The sequence below is a fragment of the Lactuca virosa genome, chromosome 8, assembly GCF_052849685.1.
Source record: "Lactuca virosa cultivar CGN04683 chromosome 8, Lactuca_virosa_CGN04683_v6, whole genome shotgun sequence".
NCBI classification, from domain to species: domain Eukaryota; kingdom Viridiplantae; phylum Streptophyta; class Magnoliopsida; order Asterales; family Asteraceae; genus Lactuca; species Lactuca virosa.
The window spans coordinates 180,528,464-180,547,992 of NC_136433.1; the positions used below are offsets into that span (position 1 = coordinate 180,528,464).

Genomic DNA, 19,529 nt, shown 5'->3' on the forward strand with positions numbered 1-19,529 from the left:
TTAAGGCTGGAATTGGTCTAGAATCATTATCTTAAACTGTTTTGGACTTATAAAACTTGTTTTTCATGTGGTAATGATTATGGTAAACCAATTTCAAAGTTATTATCAAGGTTTCAAGTTTATATATGTTTATATGATTCTTGAAAATCGTTGATATGGATTGTTCATGCTTATGAGTTTTGGTATATCATAGGAATTATGTGCAAATTGTTTGTTAGTGTAATTCTTGATCTTAATGACATTGTATGGACTCCATAACTTGTCCTCAAGTTATGGATTTCCAAGTTTTTTGTGTCACCTTGTTTTATGAGTTAATTTAGATTAATGAAAAAATTATGTGTTAGTTGTTTACAATCCAAATTGATCTAAAAGTAGTTCATAAAATGTGTTTTTGTAACTTGTCCTCAAGTTATATGAAAAGTCACATTTATGAATCTTAAAACTCATAAAAGTTTCATAGGTTACAAAATGAAGAGTCTTTTTCTCATAAATAGTTTTATGGACTTCATAACTTGTCCATAAGTTATGGATGTTCAAGAGTCGCTTCATTAATGTTTTTAAAACCTTAATTAAACTCATAAGTTATGAAAATCCAAGAGTTTTGAATAGTTTCAAAACTTGCCCTCAAGTTTTGGAATTTGTAAAGTTACCCCTCATGAATTCTTTAATTCCAAATCAAACCCTAGAATTTTTAAAAGTTTAAAATTCAACCCTTATACTATTATTATAATTTTAATTATATAGATATGCATAAGATAAAGTCAATCTTACCGTTAGTAGGCCTCATTCACGAAGCCAGTCTCTAAGGGGGGGGGGGGGTATAAGGTTACTACCTATAAAATGGCAGTTTAATGGGTGTCCACTCTCACCCACCGTTAGTAGGCCTCATTCACGAAGATAGTCTCTAAGAGGGATATAAGGTTACTGCCTATAAAACGAGCATCAACTATAAAAATAGTTGGTGAGTACTCACATATTTAAAAATAATATTGGTTTCATAAATCAAAATCAAAGATTTGATAAAAGTTTCCATGAATAAAAATATATTGCTAAAATGAGTAAATAAGTTTCCATAAACAAAGTTCGTTGTCATCATGAGAGATAAAGTATGTTGCCCAAATGAGATGCAAAGTTTATATTCTCTTGGGAAATAAAGTTCATTACTAAAACGAGTAAACAAGTTTCGTTGCTACAATAAGGAAAAAAGTTCGTTGCTAGGACAAGTAAATAAGTTTATAGTAACAAAAGTTCGTTGTTATAATGAGAAACAAAGGTAAATTATCATTTTCTTGAATTTTTGATTTGTCTAACTATTTTTCACCATTTTAATTTATTGAATAATCATAAAATCATGGAAAATTAGTAAATTATCATGAAAGATTCTTATAATTTTTGTGTAACTATTTTACAGTTTACAAAATCTGGGAAAACAATAAACTGTATTTTCAAACAGTTTATCATGATTTTTCTGATTTTTGTGTATTTATTCTATCAAAATAGAGATAAACATAAATCAGTTTCAAAAATTCCTCAAACTTTCTATACTAGTGTTATTAGACATATACAAACCGGAAAAAATATAAAAGTTGGTTTCCAAGTAGTTTAGATATTTTTCTTGGTTTTATTCACTTAAATAATCATTAATTAGTGAATAATTATTAAACTGTTAAGGAAAATTACCAAACTTTTTGTAAACTTCATATACAGTGTACATAATCTTGGAAAAATACCAAAACTGATTTTTCAAATAGTGTAACCTAGTTTTATGATTTTTGTGTATTTATTTTAACAAAATAAAGATAATTAGAAAACAATATGTAAAATTATCCAAACTTGGTGTTCCACTTTTATTAAACAAATATGATCTGGGAAAAATGGCAAACATGATTTTCATATACAATAGTCTGATTTTCTTAATTTATGTGTATTTAATAAATAAAAATTAGAATAATTAGTAAACAGTTAAGATAATTCCTGAACATTTTTTGTAAAAATTGTTTGATGTTGTATATAATTTGTAAAAAATATCAAGAGGCATATGTAAATAGTGGAGTCCGATTTTTGGATTTATGAATGTTTAATCTTAGGAAAATAGAAGAAAAATAGTTTATCGAAGAGAAAAATTGTACAACTTCTTATATAGCATCCTAATGTGATATACGATTTTCTGGTAAATGTTCATTAATTTTGGATGAGTAAAACTATTTTTACCGATTTTAGTCCATTCTAAACACAAAGATCGTGGAAAAATAAAAATACGTTATTAAAAATACCCAAAATATTTTCTGAGTATGAAACATGACCTAGAAGAAGCAAAAATTATTAAATTCTCTTTTAATATCTCGGAACTTGGTTTTATGATCTATTTGTGTTAATCATAAAGAAATTCAAAAAGCATAGAAAACATTAACAAAATTTAATGAAACTTCATGAGAGATATTTATTAACTATAAGGGTCATCCACGAATTTATCGAAGATTTATGGATCTCAGAAAGTATTTTATATGATTTATTACTTTATTTTCTTGCAATAATTATAATAATTTGATAAAAATGAATTAATTTCTGAAAATTTACAGATCATCTTATTTTGTTGGTTAGATTTGGGAAAAATCGTATTTGAATAGAAAAGAAGTGTTATGTATTTATTTGGGAATAAATCCTTCATGAACATATTTGAAAGCTTTTGACAACAAACTTTGATCATCTAGCATCTAAGCTTGAAGATAATCACATGCATGTTGGTTTGAGGACCATTCATGAGTTTGAAATGTTCAAAAATCGTTTTTGAAAGAAAACTTTGGATGCATATAGTGTTTTTCCACCAAAACGTGAAGAAAAGTGCATTTCCATGATTTTGACTTAGGTTTAGGTCATGGGACTTCACCATCTACAACATGCATGTTGTTTTTGGGTGAAATCCTACCACCATCATCATCAAAACCGTGAGTATGTGTGTGTATGTTTATTTGTTGATAATCCTCGCATTTTATGATTTTGATTTCTGGGATACTTTGATATGAAACTGTTTTGAAAACATTTTGTAATAAATAATGGTTTTTTGAATTCTTGAAAAAGTTTTAAATTTTCATGAATTTCATGGAAGTTACAGATCTATTGATCTCTCCATTGCATCTGGGGCAAGTTAATGTTCTGTTAACTCTATCAATCCATACACGCAGTTTGATTCAAATTTTTATTGATGAATTTGATTCATCGAGTTTATTGCATTTGATGCGAATTGTGGATTTTGATGTAGTGATTGACAATCTGACATGATCTAATAAGTTTCTTTATGGCCTTTATATTATCGTTATATATTGAATTACTAGATTATGACCCGCGTAAAACGCGGAGGAGCAAATAATATATATATATATATATATATATATATATATATATATATATATATATATATATATATATATATATATATATATATATATAAAGGTATAAAAAGGCGACACAATATCAAGACGGTTTTCAAAAGACGGATAAATGGTCGATACAATTGAATGAATATGGTCACCTGTAGCGCAAAAAACTTTGTTTCTACTTATTGAATGCAAACATGTGGGCAGAGATTAACAACAAACTTTGAAGTTTTTTTTTCTTTTTTTCTTTTTCTATGTAAAAAATGTAGAATTTCAGGGGCAAATCAATCACACACAACAAAACAATATACTTTCTTTTGGAAAATTGTTAAAAATCAATTTTTATAAAGTACAATGCTATTAGATGTGGTATCATGTCATACATGATATAATCCGATGGTCACGAACTCATTTGTTTTTTAATTTCTTTCTTGAAAGAACATTACCATAATGGAGAGGTAAGGTTTTTGTTTGTTTTTTCTAGATAAAAAGTTTTAAAAATGTCATATTTTACGAACATAGCTTGAGAATATAAATTGTAATTTAGGTTATAATGTATTATATGATCGATACTATTTGCCATTCCATGTGTAATGTTGTATAGACAGAGCCATGGTTAATTTATCATCAGTTTAAGAATATTTATGTGTTCCAAAGGTCCTATAATAATAGTTTAAATCTAATGTAGGACACCATTACTGGATTTTTACTTGCTGGAGTAGGGAACGTTCACATAAGGAGTAAGGAAAGTAAGATGTTTAAAGAATGTTGATTAATTGTTTTGCATGAATTCTCAACAGGAATATAGAGTGATAAAAGGTAATAAGAACATAGTAAATGCAAGAAATTGGAGAAGAAGAAAGAGATCCAGAGTAAAGAAAGAACTTGGAAGAAATTATGGAGAAGAAGACCGCTGAAGAAGACCACTGGAAATCGTATGCCTCAAATTAAAATCATGAGAATAACAACTTCAATGTAATCATATATATATATATATATATATATATATATATATATATATATATATATATATATATATATATATATATATATATATATATATATATATATATAGGTGTTTTTGAATAAGGAAACCATTATTTCCAAAAAAAGCAGGGATCCTAAGACATCATATAGGAGATTTTCGAATATTTAGTTGGAAAAAAGAAAGATATGAATTATATTGATTCAAAATTTCAAATTAATTGATAATTTTCTTATTTACAAGACATTACTATTATAAAAACTTAAATGGTTTAGAATAACCGGTTAATGGGGGATCTGAATATATGCATAAATGATTAAAAATATATGATTTCAATTATAGAAGAAGAAGAAGCTGCTGACCTGGCTAATTTCACCTTTTATACAATTTATCCTATTTGTATTAGGATCGTTTGATTAATACTCTATTTTTTGGTTAAGAACCCTTGAAAATTCATCATTCATGCCATAAGCTTGGGCTGATAATACTGCTTGACGATAAGTCCTCACAAACTTTTGATGAATGTCTTCAAGAAAAGCAAAACGAATCCTTCCTGCAAAAAATAATGTATAATCATCAAGTGACTTGTTCAATCAAAAAGATAACAATTACATTGTACAACAATGTTACTGTGAGAAGTTTAGATTACCCACGATAATTTAATTCAGCTTCCTTTTCAATTCCATATATAAGAAAACAAAGAAATGAATTTGATTTTCAAGTTTCAATCTCTGTATTTGGCATGATAATAGAGGCTAAAATGGAAGAGCAATTCAGTTAACGCAAAATCCTAATTTTTTTACAAAGTAGGTACAATAATAATAAAAAAAGATAAATAAACAGAAACAAACTTAATGTTATTGGTAACATTGAAATGTTTGAAAAAAAACAATAAGATGCCTGAATATCTGTAATCATTGAGGGACCTCTTTGTAAACAACATTTTTTTTATTAATTGGAAAACAATCCTTATCACATATTAGTACCTTCCATCCTCTTTTACCTGTGACGTGATAAACGACATATAACTGACCATGAGTGAAGACTAGCCTATGCAAGTAGGATATCCAACATTTGATAATGTTTGTCCTTGATTTCCGTTAATGACAACGACCGATCAATGTTTCATCATTATAACATTGTACTATAACAAATATACTATTACATTTATAGCAACATACTTTCATTTTTTAAATAGCAAAAAATAAAAATCCCACCATTGGTGACCAGTTATGTAATATTTTTCTTGACACATGATATATTACTATAATGCTTTTCTGCGTTACGAAGTGAGGGTCCAATTACATAATCTTTTTCTTCATAGGGACCATTTATATAGTTATTTTGCACCACAAGGACCAATTATGTAATCTTTTTTTCCACATGGACCATTTCTGTAGTTTTTTCTTGCATTGTTATTATTGGTAAAGAGCCATAAGTATGATGCTTTTATGGGTCAAACTGAGCTTCATTTTAAAACAGTATAAACTACTATAAAAATAACCTTGAAAAACAAACAAAAATCAATGACAATTACAATAAATTGCTATTTTGGAATTAGCCGTAAGTATGTTGCTATATTGGTAAGAAGAGGTGCTTCTGTTGTACTCTTTAATTGTTATAATATTCAACTCGATCCAACAATTATTCAGAAAAACAACTCTTTAGCAACATATAGGGTATGAAAAATTCAACTGAAAGGAGTAATTAAAATAAATCCAACCATTTAATTATTACAAATATTGATTCTTTGAAAAATTAAATTAAAAGGAGTAATTAAAAAAATCACAAGAGTGTACAACATAGCTGGATGGTTGTAATTATCAAACGTAACAGCAACAACAAAAACCACGGTAAAAAAATTAAAAACAATATAGAATGATTGACATGTATATCAAAGACAACCATTTTGCTTAAAAAACATGAAAGAATGCCTAAAAAAAGATTAGTGACGATTTAAAACATTAGATGAAAGTTGGTTTGGTTAGAATGACATTAGACCTCTTACTGGTTAGAATGAGTTATTAAGCGCACTGCAGGTCAGTGCGTTTGATAACTCATTATTGCCTGTTACTTTAGAACAAAGTTTGGTTTGGTTCTTATTTTTTTCTTGAAACAAAACCAAAGGAAACTACATTAGCTCACCACAAGAACAAATTAACATCATCACTGAACCAAAATCACATGCCTTCTCAAGACTGTCTTCATCAAAACACCTTCCAGGTCAAATAAAATCTTATGTTCTTCTCAAGACTGTCTTCATCAAAACACATAACTGGGCTTTTCATTGATGCTTTATTGCTTCGACTAAATAGTAGTCCGTCTTTAGATCAAAGCAATATGAGTTTTCCTACCTTCTGGTATCAGCTTTATGGCCTTGATCAAGAACCCATTGACATCGTTGATACCTTCAAATTCTCGCAGTAATTACAGACCACAATTTGACGATGCAAAAGATATATGAAGATGTTATCGGTTGCAACCACAATTAAGAACACGGAGAAGCTTGGTGGCAGATTCAAAGCCGGTGGTTTGGAAGAATTTTTGAGTGGTGAGGAAAATGAATCGTGAAGAAAAGAAGAGGGGCATGAAGAAGAAACCAAATCTGGGTTGCGTATTGCTTTAATAGATTATTTGTATTTTTTTTTTGAAACGGAAAATATGAAAGCGGAAGCCCCTTTTGTCTTTTAGAGCAAAGACCCGGGTCTCGAGCTCCTTTACAAGGGTCTCGAGCTCCTTTACAAGGCAAACCCTCAGCCTTTTTTTGGGATTTCCAAGGAAAATTCCCCACGAGTGTCCACGAATAGGAGTCGAACTCCCCACCTCTGCCCCTCAATGGGTATAAACCCTACACCTCTGCCCCACGAATATCACAACTCATTTATTAACTATGGACCTATGGCATCAAACTTGCAAATCTGAGATTTGCGATTAAATAAAATCTGTAATCGGTCGATTTCACTTTTAATTTTTCTTCTTGTTCATCCATGGTGCTCAATAGTGAACGATGGTAGTGGTTGAAGGATGTTCATGAACAGGAACACGATCATAGAACATGAATGAAGCCTGAATATTATAAAATATTTATAATTTTGAGTTTATATAATTTTACAATAATAGTAATATTAATAATAATTTAAAAACAATTAATTTATTTACCGAAAAATCCATGGATGATGTTTCACTGACATGTGTATTAGTCATAACAGAAGGGTAAACGGTCATTTTCAGCAATCAGCATAGTCAAATGCATAATCAAACAACATTGTTTCAGTTAGAGACAGATGCGTTTAACCTAGTCAGACCCTAACTCTGTCAAATCTGACTCAGTCAACAAGTATCAGATAGCCCCTAAGTATTTTTTTATGTTGTTATTAAGAATGTACAAAGCCACGATTCGAAGAATGATAAATGACACTTAAAAGGATATAGCTTCTAAATGATTAATCATAGTTATAGGAATATTGTTTCTAAAATGCTTGCCACTTCAGAGACGGAACAACCAACAACTATGTCTTTCAAATTCACAACACAAATCTTGCGACAAATAGTTAAATTTCGCCCTCACATTTATAATAAAAAAAATAAAAAATGCATAATCGAATTTGCAATAACTTTCATTTATTGGAAGGCTTTTTCTTGTGTTTAGTACAAACAACAATGCCAAAGCTTTATTTACGTGATATACATATACTTTTTCAACATACAACAATATTCAGTAGAGCATAAGGTACATAGCTATGCATGAGAAATTTCTATGGTTTTAGAAACTTGTCAAGCCAATCACTCACTTCTGGAAGCATTGATGGTGTCACTTCATGTCCAGTTCCTGGTTCGATTATGACCTAAATTTCATTAACAGGAAATCACATTATTACCTCATATACAACACAATATTACATCATATAACATTATCCTTTACTTTTTTTTACCAATGTAGACAATCTACTCAATTTATTACCCATAATAGTAACATACTAATAATCTCTGGGAGTAAAGTACGTAGCTATTCCATGCAATTTGCTCATTTAGAAAAAGCAAGAAACATTGGTGAAAAGTCAAGAGTCAAAAGTCAACACCTGGAAATGATTCAAACATTGGGCATCTTCGAAGGCTTCGTATGTTTTTGATCTGGTAACATCAATACCTTTGATTGGGCAACGGGGATCGTCTTCACCTGATAGTTTTTTCCATGTTATTATTTCATCAGAAAAAAATGGATCAAGAAGAGGAGAGTGGATTGGTCATTTCACCATTTAGAATAAACAAAGGGCGTGGTGCAATGAGTGGCACCGTATAAGGTGAGTCAAACACAGATTCTAAACCAGGAGCTATTCTGTGCCAAACCTGGTCAAAATAGTAGCACAACAACAACAGGAAGACGCCAGCAGAATGCCACGTTAGCAACACATTTAGCAATCTTTATGGAACATACCTTTTCCACAACCTCTTTGTCAATGGCTTCCTTCCCTAAATCAATCCTTGCTTCTGAAGAAAAAGAATATAAATGCACCATCACAAAATCGTGCAAAAAAAATTATAATTTAGAAAGAGTGCATGTGCTAGCTATAGCTGTAAGATTTTAAAAACAAATATATATATATATATATATATATATATATATATATATATATATATATATATATATATATATATATATATATAGATATACATACACACACACATTTTAAGAGAACTTTTAAACAGTTTTTATAAATATATTTGAGGAAATAAATGAGAGAAATTTGTACAAATTTACAGTTCAAAGTCGTTAAACACCGATATATAGCTTAACTTACATGTTTTATTAAACATAGAAATAATAACATATAAAAAATAAAGATTTTATATTTCTTTTGTAAAGTTGTGTCTTAATTACGTTCAAACACAGGCTTCATACTGTCAACTCGAGCTTGCCATTGATCATTTTCTATGGCCCACCGAAAGCCCTACACATTCATATTAAGTTAGTAGGTTAGATTAAGTGTTAAATTAAGCCCATTAACTCAAAAATAAACAATACCTGAACAGCAATTACGGGGACAGCAACTGAATAACGTGTATCAATAAAAGCAGCAAACCATGCATGCATTCCTGCATCACATATCACAAATGAATTATGGAATTAAAGGCATAATAACTCATAATAAAAGAATATATATATATATATATATATATATATATATATATATATATATATATATATATATATATATATACTCATGTTATTTCAAGATGATGTGTTTAATAAAATATTAAAATTCAACCTCCAAGCGAATTCCCAGTGATTCCTATCTTGGAATGGTCTATATCATCTCTTGTGGTTAGATAGTCTGCCAACTTTATAAGGTCCCACACCTAAAAAATAATAAATGTTAAACATTTGGGCATCAAAAGTATATAATGAATCTCAATTGAAAAATTCAAGAGTGAAGAAGTATAACCGTGTCAAATATAAATGGCATTGTATCACCATTTTTCCATGCTGAAACAAGAGCCTGGATCCAGAATATATGAAATTGAGGTTATATTTATGCTTTGAGATCATGAAAGATGATTTGTATATTATCCATTGACCATTGTACTCTCAAAAATCTACCCAACTATAGCAACGAAAAGTTGGTTTCTATGTGAATCACATTGCTATAATTGGATAGATTTTCTTCAATGTAGGATGCTATAATAAATAAATATATGAAAGTACGTTGCTATTTCTTATTTTCTTGCATTTAGCCATATTCTTTTTTGGCATAAACCCAAAAAACTAAAGAAAAGTTTCGGTGCTCACATCTTGATAGGTGGTGGGGGTTTTGGCACGTTCTCCATGGTAACGAGCATCAATGGCAATTGCAATATATCCACGTGAAGCATAAACCTGAATTGAAAGGAAGAACTCGTTAGATGAAAGTCTTTTGTCAAATGAAGAAATGACCAGTCTACCCTTGTAATTTTATATTATACCTCAAGTAAAGGGCATAGATACTCTTTGTTGGCATTTGATGGATGCAGATAAACAACAGCTGGTCTTTTCGATTGTGTGCTTTCTTTCATGCTCAAAATGAGCACAGGCAGACGCCCTTGCTCTCCTTCCTAATTTTAATAAAATAATAAGTTTCACATATTAAACTTTATGCATCATATATTGGTATTTCCAATTTGCTCTTGTTTTCCATATTCCAAAGTACGTAGTTATTTTCTTAGATATCTTTTAAGCATCATATATTCATATTAAACTTTATCCGGTCAACATCCAATGAGACAAAAGAAACATGGTCTAAGTTACCTCAGTGGTTAAGTAAAAGTTTTCTTCATTTAGCAGTTCCTTGACGTTAATGCGTGCTTTCGGGTAGGATTTCATTGCCTGATAGTGTTAAATAAGATAACTTTTAACAAAGATTAACAGAAAGCTAAAGTATATGTCAAGTAATATCCACCTTAAAGTCCACCAATTCAATAGGCATTGCCTGATATAAGGGTTCCACCACGGGCTTTGCAGGTAGTTTCAGAAGTGGAACTGAAAACAAAAAGTAGCAGAAATATAATATGAATCCAGATTTTGACAAATAAAGAGATGAACTCATATTTCAATGAAATTATTGATAAACATAATCGTGGTTGGATAAGAGTGATAATAGTAGTTATCGATGAAAAAAGTTAAGCTAGTTATGTTTCTTTTTGAGTTGATGCAAGAGAAAAACTTAATTGAAAAAGTTAAGGAAATGAGGCTTTCCCAATTAGGTCCTAACATTTTACAAATTTACGCCATCTTAGTTTTTCCTTCTCGATTACTTTATTTAGACAACAATTAATGGACAACAAAGAAACATGGTGCTACAATAGAAACAGACAAGTTTTGCACTTTTTCTATGGACAATCAAACGAGTTATTTTATAATGAAAGCAACTGGCCTTATAGTACTCTTACTAGATTGAGGAAACCGTCGATATTCATAAACAAATTTAGATACATAATACGCACACAATTTAGCTCGGACCTCCATAGCCACTATCTTAGCTCAAAAGAAATCTACTCGACTAGCTGTCTAGCAGCAATGTCTATCCTTATGTCTGATGTCTGTTTGTAGAGATTGTCCTCACTGCTGTCCTCTTCTTCTTCCTCAGCTTTGCGTCTGCGCTTTTACATGTAATACTTTTGCATGCATGGTTTGCTGCTTTTCTGTGAGCTATCTGTACAAGTTCTGCAATGGAGGTCACTACATTTAACCACACATTCCCAGATGCCGAGTTTCCTGTTTGAAACAAAACTGGTGCTGTTGTTAGACTCAGCTATGGAATCGGTTAGTTTCCATTTCTTTTCCCTATTTCATTGTGTGTTGAAACTTGAATGAGGACATTAATTGGTATAGCCAATTCGAGATGGCAATTCCCCAATAAGAACACAAAGAAGAAAAGGATTTGGGACAATTTTCTGCTTCTTTTCCAATGCAAACTTACATCGTAATTTAAATGGGAAAATGCAACAACTATCTAAAAACTAGGATCATGAAATAGCTACCGGAGATGACTAACATTACGTGCCTAAGAAAAAGGGAAACATGAATGCAATTAGATGGTAATGGAGGAGAAGACGGTGGCAACCGTAGCGGAATGGAATGATGTTTTTGGCTAAGGGCGTCAGCCACTTTGTTTTCCCGACCCAGTTTATAGTGGAGCTCGAATTCATAACCCAAGAGCTTAGTGATCCACTTATGTTGTTCAGGTGTTTGAACCGTTTGGGTGAGCAAATATTTCAAGCTGTGGTGATCTGTGAACAGACAAAATTTGCATCCCAACATTTCTTGAGAGAATCGGTGATCGCATAAAGCTCCCGGACATATGTGGAGTTGGCTTGCATTCGGTTGCATAGTTTTTTACTAAAGCAAGACCGTTCCAAACATATTTTGGGCTCAGGACGAAAGGAAAAAAGGCCCTTAAACTACACAAATTGCATCGATTGCTTTTATAATAATTCAATAATTGAAAGAAAAATACTTATACTAACTTCTAAATATAACATTTTCGATTACAAATATTTATATAATTAAAGAAAAATATATCTTCTAGTATTTTGAGATGAAAAATCATTAATAATATCTTCAAAATTGACCTTGTCTAACATATGATTAATAGAGTGTATAAATTTTTTGGGCCATTTAAAAGATGAGCCATGGACGGTCGCCCTTATCGTCCATCCTGTGGGACGAGTCTGTACTATAGAATACAATTGGCTTATCATTCTGGGATAAAACTGAGCCAATAGTGGTTCTGGAAGCATCGGTGGTGATATCGAAGGGCTTTGTGAAGTCTGGACGAGTTGGTAGTGAAGTTCCATGTAATTACGGACAGTTGAGCGTAACTACGGACAAACCTCCTATAAAAACCTGTTAAGCCCAAAAATGTATGAAGGGTTATGAAGGAGTTTGGAGTGGGCCACTTTTGGATTGTACTTATTTTTTCTGGGTCGGCAATGAGTCCTACCAGTGAGTCCTACCGATGAAAGACGATGACCAAGAAAGTGAATTTTAGAAACTCCAAATTCACATTTTGATGCTTTGGCCTTTTATTGATTTTTGAGAAGTATCTCAAAAACTATTTGAAGGTGCTCATAATGAAGTTCAAGTGATGGGCTGTATATGAGGATATCGTCGAAGAATACCAAGACCAAATGAAGAGTAACCGCGTTGATGGCACGAAAGTCCACACAAAAACCCCATGTACCATCTTTTTTTCAAACGAGAAGCACTGGTGAAGAGAATGGACATTGGCTAGGTTGTATGACACTGCCAGTAAGCATCTGGTCTGAGTTTGTAAGGCTAGAGGGAGTGGGCGCGACTGAGGCCGCACTCCCCTTGCCACATAAGCACAAACACCACCCCATGGGTGCGGTAGAGGGTGCAGTGCGGCATTCCAAGGGAGCACTCCTTCAAACAACATGATTGGTTCTTTTTTCTTACCTCCCTCTGATTGGTCCCTTTTATTTACTAAAAAAAAAAAAAAATACCCAAGTGTGGCACCACTCCTTGGGTGTGGTATGAAACCACACTTTTGTTGAGGTGGCGCCTACGTGTCACTACGGTTTCATGAGGGAGTGCGGCACCACTCCCTCCAGCCTAAGTATCTCGTGGGTATGAGTGATGTCAGATTGGGTGTCACTAATACCATTGGAATCATCATTGTCGGCTATTAATAAGAATTCAGATCGGCGTTTTTGTAATGCATCAGGAGATAAACGGGTGAAGGGTAATTCCGGGTTTGGTTTGGGTGGGGGTTGTAGTAGCGGTTGGTTAGATGAATTTGTGACAGTGGAGGTGCAGTGGGGTCATAGACTCAGTCAACTTTCAAGAGTTGCTCCTTTAATCCCTAAAATGGATGGGTATTTTGATTGTTCTTTTGGGCCTGGTTGCAGCTTTTGGAGTAGCAAGGTGAACCCCATTGTTGTTGGGTTGGGCTACGACAATATCATTAATGGTGGTACTTCATCGAATAGCCGATTCTATGGTGATTCATGATGGGGTTTTGATTTTTGATATCTCTAACGAACATCGATCAATGGAGATTAATAGTTTGTTGTTCTTCATGATTGCATCTTCCTTTCTAATAAAGGTGAAAATTTCATACATACCTTTTGTTTTTGGTAAACATATTGTTCAACTTTGGCCTATTAAACATATGTTCTACAAAATCCATCCACACATTAACTCAAAATTGGTGTAAAACCAAAACAAGAGATGATTGCATCAAAAAACTTGATTATTGATTCCTACCCTAATGTGGAAGTACCAAGATCATTAAGCATAAGAATTAGATAATTGACCATAAAAAAAGGTTAAAGTTCATCCCTGAATACTGTAACAAAATGATTAAAGTGTAAATGCAAATAAACCATCATATGCTTTTTATTAAAAAATCTCCAATTTTACACACTGTAATGTTTATTTCTTGTATTTATGCAAGAACCTTTGTTTGTAACAAAAATTAAATTATATTTTTCGTTTCTTCTTTTATAAATAAAAATCTTGAGTGTCATATATGCAATGGTGTCAGGTTATTGAAGGTTTATGGGTGGTTTGTGCCAGTAGTGCTATTTCAAGGTACATACTTTGTTTTGATGTGTTCTTTTTTGAAATTGTATTAAAGTAAACATTTTTTATTTTTTTTTTATTTTTTTTTTGTATAGAAGAGGATGTAACTGAACCTGCATTTGATGATATTACACCTCGAAACAACTTTTTGTAGATATTTCGATCAAGGTATGGATGTCAGATGAAGTAATCTTCTAGTTTAAACAACTTTTTGTAACTTAAATAGAGAAACTTATAATATTATATACCTATTAATTAGAATTATGACGAAAAAAATATTTTGAAACCAAGTGGCCGTCCAGCCAAATAAAGTTTGAACTGAAGAAACAAAACTCATATACAAATTTACACCGTCTTAGTTTTTTTGCTTACTAGATTGAGGAAATTGTCGATATTCATAAACATATCTAGATACATAAAACGCACAGAATTAAGCTCGGATCTCCATAGCCACTATTTTAGCTAAAAAGAAATCTTATACTACTATTGGCAATCTAGCTGCAATGTCTATCCTAGAACAACTCCTTATTTTTGTATATTGCATCGTATGAGAGTAGAGGAGAGCATGATATGAGCCCAAATATTCGCAACAAATCAACATCAAAATTGACCAAATCTATGAAAGAAGCTTACCTGGAGGAGAACGGCGACTACGAAGAACTTCAAGGTATTGTGAACGGAGGTTGGCTGCTGATTCGACGGGCTCCATCTTCTCAAAATTTCGACGAGCAACGGTGACATGAACACGTTGAGATAATATGTTGTGTTTATATTTATAGTAGAGTAATTGCGATATGGGAGTAGGTGAGAGTGATGGAACACCTCGGATATGTGGTGGTTGTATTTGTACCTAATAGAGTGTGAATAGAGAGAACAAATTACTGAAATGGTCCCTATTGTTTGCAAAAATTTCACGTTTGGTTCCTATGTTTTCTTTTGCACTTGGGCGGTCCCTAAGTATTGATTTTATTGTGTTTTTCATCCCTCAGAGCTAAAAAAGACTATATCGCCCTTTATCTTTAAATTTTTTTCATTTTTTATATTATTAGTTTATTATTAAATAATATAAATTATTAAATAAACTTGAAATTGGACCCACCCAAAACCCTACACCCCTCATGTCCTCTCTCGTTTCAGTTCATCTGCATTGCAAACCACCGGCCACTGTCGAAAAACACCAAACACTACCAGAAAACACCAGATGTCATCATCGTAAAACACCAGACGCACGAGGAAACCACAAGACACCACCGATCTAAACTCTAAATCGGAAAACACCAGACGCACGAGGAAACCACAAGACACCACTGATCTAAACTCTAAATCTACTGATTTGCTCCATCAACCACCGATCTTCATCACCGGAAGCCACTAGAAGCATCCTGCAACCAACATTTGTCATTGTTGGAAGGAGATTTGAAGTAGTGAGGGATGGAGATCTGGTTCATGAGTCACTTCTCTTCTTCTCGACGCCCCCATCTGGACATCCGACCATCGACTGCATATGCTCCCTCCTCGCTCTTCCCTCTTCGCCATTGACTGCATCTGTCCTTCCTCGCTCATCCTCTCTGCTATCAGTTTTGTAAAGGGTTTAGGGGTGGTGGTGGTTCACTTTACTTGTCTTCCTTCTTTCTTGTCACTATGGCGGGGTTAGCTTCATGACACCGTAGTGGATCCCGGTGGTCATTGTTTCATGGTACTATGACGGTGGTGGCTTCATGGCTATGATGGCAGGAGATCTAGAAGCTTTTGGTTTTAGTAGCAGTTTTCAGGAAACGAAGGGAGATATGTTTTCGAGGGAGGAGGTGTTTTCGGAAAGATAAGAGACAAGGATGGTGGTGGTGCTGATTGTTTTTTATTTGTCTGATGACGCTTCCTCCGGTGGGAGGGCTTCAGAAGCGGCGGTGAATTAAAATGAGAAAGAAGTACATGAGAAGTTTGGGGTGTAGGGTTTTGGGTGGGTTCCATTTTAAGGTTATTTAATCATTTTTATTCATTAATAATAAACAAATGATAATAAAAAAAAACTAAAACAGATAAAGTCAAAGGACAATGTGGTCTTTTCATCTCTACTAGGGGATGAAAAACACAATAAAAAACAAAATCTAGGGACCATTCGAGTGCGAGCGAAAACATAGGGACCAAATGTGAAACTTTTGCAAACCACATGGACCATTTAATAGTTTGTACTTTAGGATATGCATCGAGCAAATTACGAAAATTGTTTGTTTCATTTAGGATATGCATTATGTAAATTACAAAAATTGTTTGTTTCATTTAGGATATGCATCAAATAAATTACGAAAATTGTTTGTTTCTTTTAGGATATGCATGGAGTAAATTACAAAATTGTTTATTTCATTTAGGATATGCATCGAGTAAATTACGAAAACCGTTTGTTTCATTTAGGATATGCATTATGTAAATAACGAAAATTGTTTGTTTCATTTAGGATATGCATTATGTAATTTACAAAAAATCATTTGTTTCATTTAGGATATGCGTCGAGTTAATTACGAAAACCGTTTGCTTCATTTAGGATATGCATCGAGTAAATTACAAAAATTGTTTGTTTCATTTAGGATATGTATTATGTAAATTACGAAAATCGTTTGTTTCATTTAGGATATACAATATGTAAATTACGAAAATTGTTTGTTTCATTTAGGATATACATCGAGTAAATTACGAAAATCGTTTGTTTCATTAGGATATGCATTATGTAAATTACGAAAATTGTTTGTTTCATTTATGATATGCATTATGTAAATTACGAAAATCGTTTGTTCCATTTAGGATATGCATTATGTAAATTACGAAAATCATTTGTTTCATTTAGGATATGCATCGAGTAAATTACGAAAATTGTTTGTTTCATTTAGGATATGCATTGTGTAAATTATGAAAATCGTTTGTTCCATTTAGGATATGCATCGAGTAAATTACAAAAATCAGTTTTTTTCATTTAGTATATTTTGTTTTGATGTGTGTGTTTTTTGAAATTGTATTAAAGTTAATATTTTTACTTTTTTGTATAGAAATTGAGAATGTAGCTGAACCTGTATTTTATGATATTACACCTTGAGATCCTGATTTTCTGGGGGGATGAAGTTGGGGCAATATATGTCAAATTGAGTTAATACTATCGTAAAGTGAGTGCTTCACATTTTTCAGCCCTAATTTCATGCAGTAACGTTTATGCTGATGCAGGTCACTGCTAGAAGAAAATTAACAACATAGGTTTTATCTTTTCAACTTCCATATACTAGTATGATATTGCTTTACAAATAAACCATATGCATTTGGCACCCATTCTTTATGTTTATGTTTTTGTAAATATACATAATCACATGAAATCTTTTCTTCTTTGTCCTCCTAATTTGAATGCAACTTCTATCAGAATCTAAAAAAGTCTATTTTCATACTGTTGCAAACTTAGCAGAGTGCATAAAATACCTAGAGCAATCATTAGATATATTCATGGAATTTGGGTGGCCCGACACTTTAAGTGATTGCAAGTGTTAAAGTGGCAGTCGATAGATGTATTAACTTATTTCTTGCGTATTTTACATTCCATTACGATATGAGTTACATGAAGATAGCATGTATGAATTTTATACACTTGAAGTTGCACATGTGATTTATAATTTGGAATGCGTGAATATCAATCTTTTTGTAGATATTTAGATGAAGGTATGGATGTCAGATGAAGTTTTATCTACATGCACCCATCTAGTTTAAAAAACTTTTTGTCACTTAAATAGAGAAACTTGTAATATTATATACCTACTAATTAGAATTATGAAGAAAAAATAATTATATTTTGAAACCAAGTGGTAGCCTAGTAGCTGAATAAAGTTTGAATCGAAGAAGAAAAACTCATATACAAACTCCATGTACTAAAACACTAGACCTAACTAGAAAACATCAAACACTACCGGAAACCACCAGATATCACACGAAAACACCTGACGCTATCGGAAACCACCATGCGCCAGGAAACTACAAGACACCACCGATCTAAAAACACCAGGGTTCAATTTTAAGTTTATTTAATCATTTATATTCATTAATAACAAATAAAAAAATTAAAAAATAAGATAAAGATAAAGGACAATATGGTCTTTTCATCTCTACGAGCACATGAAAAACTCAATAAAACCAAAACCTAGGGACATTCCGAGTGCAAATGAAAACATAAGGACCAAACGTTAAATTTTTGTAAACCACAGGGCCATTTCAGTAATTTCGTCTTTCGGATATGCATTGACTAATTACGAAAAACATTTCTTTCATTTAGGACATGCATTATGTAAATTAGGAATAACATTTGTTTCATTTACAATATGCGTCGAGTTAACTACGTAAATCGTTTGTGAGGCAAACAGTACACTCTAAAGTCGAAACAAAACATTTGGTCCTCTTTTGTTCCAAACGAGTGGCAAAGGCACCGAATATCATTTAGGCTATGTGGTATGGTTTTAACATAAATTACTTTATGCTTACATGACATCTCTTAACAAATGTAATAATACGTGAATTGCTCTGTTTTCATGTGGTGTTAGGCCATTTTGTCTTCTCAACATTTTCCAACGCCGGTTAAAAAAATAATCAAATTTTTTTATTCTTTTTTCAGTGGTGTGATGGTGTGGTGCACATTTCCTAGAAACAATGGAGTCGTATGTAGAATAACGCAACAAATGATCATTCCTACAAGTTATATGAAATATATTTGTAAATTTTTTATTAGACAAATAGACCATTCCTTTCTAATGTTTTCTTAGGGTTTTACAAACTTTTTTAATTTGAAAACTTTAGCTGTCCTAAAAATTTTAAAAAAATAAAAATAAAAAATTCAACTGAATATTCAAAACGATGCTAATCTGCACAAGGGTGGTGCTTTCATTGATAACTCGTAATTGTGGAAAATATTTGTTTTAGAATATATATATATATATATATATATATATATATATATATATATATATATATATGGTGAGGTTCAATAGAGAATCATAATTAGCCAAGGAACCAAGGAACCAATCGTGAGCGTCGGAAATGATAACGATCAACGGCCAAGGAAATAGAT

At 32.0% G+C, this 19,529-nt stretch overlaps 1 protein-coding gene across 1 annotated transcript; it reads right to left on the reverse strand.

Moving 5' to 3' along the window:
* Positions 1-7,963: 7,963 nt before the first annotated feature.
* LOC145129738 (uncharacterized) lies at positions 7,964-15,246 on the reverse strand. The gene is made up of 13 exons (XM_079064519.1): positions 15,074-15,246; positions 10,794-10,873; positions 10,643-10,720; positions 10,321-10,449; positions 10,148-10,234; positions 9,804-9,857; positions 9,627-9,717; positions 9,383-9,453; positions 9,239-9,308; positions 8,795-8,847; positions 8,613-8,706; positions 8,439-8,536; positions 7,964-8,204 (listed from the first exon to the last, which is right to left on the reverse strand). The coding sequence occupies exons 1-13, from the start codon at positions 15,147-15,149 to the stop codon at positions 8,115-8,117; spliced, it is 1,071 nt and encodes a 356-aa protein (XP_078920645.1). The 5' UTR covers positions 15,150-15,246; the 3' UTR covers positions 7,964-8,114.
* Positions 15,247-19,529: the final 4,283 nt, after the last annotated feature.

Bases quoted from the DNA above. Each gene is read 5' to 3' on its own strand.
- LOC145129738 (XM_079064519.1), bottom strand. From the start codon at position 15,149: ATGGAGCCCGTCGAATCAGCAGCCAACCTCCGTTCACAATACCTTGAA. The intron at 8,707-8,794 runs GTATGTTCCATA...TATTTTGACCAG, and splicing joins ACAAAGAGGTTGTGGAAAAG to GTTTGGCACAGAATAGCTCC. The intron at 8,537-8,612 runs GTGAAATGACCA...AAAAACTATCAG, and splicing joins CCCTTTGTTTATTCTAAATG to GTGAAGACGATCCCCGTTGC.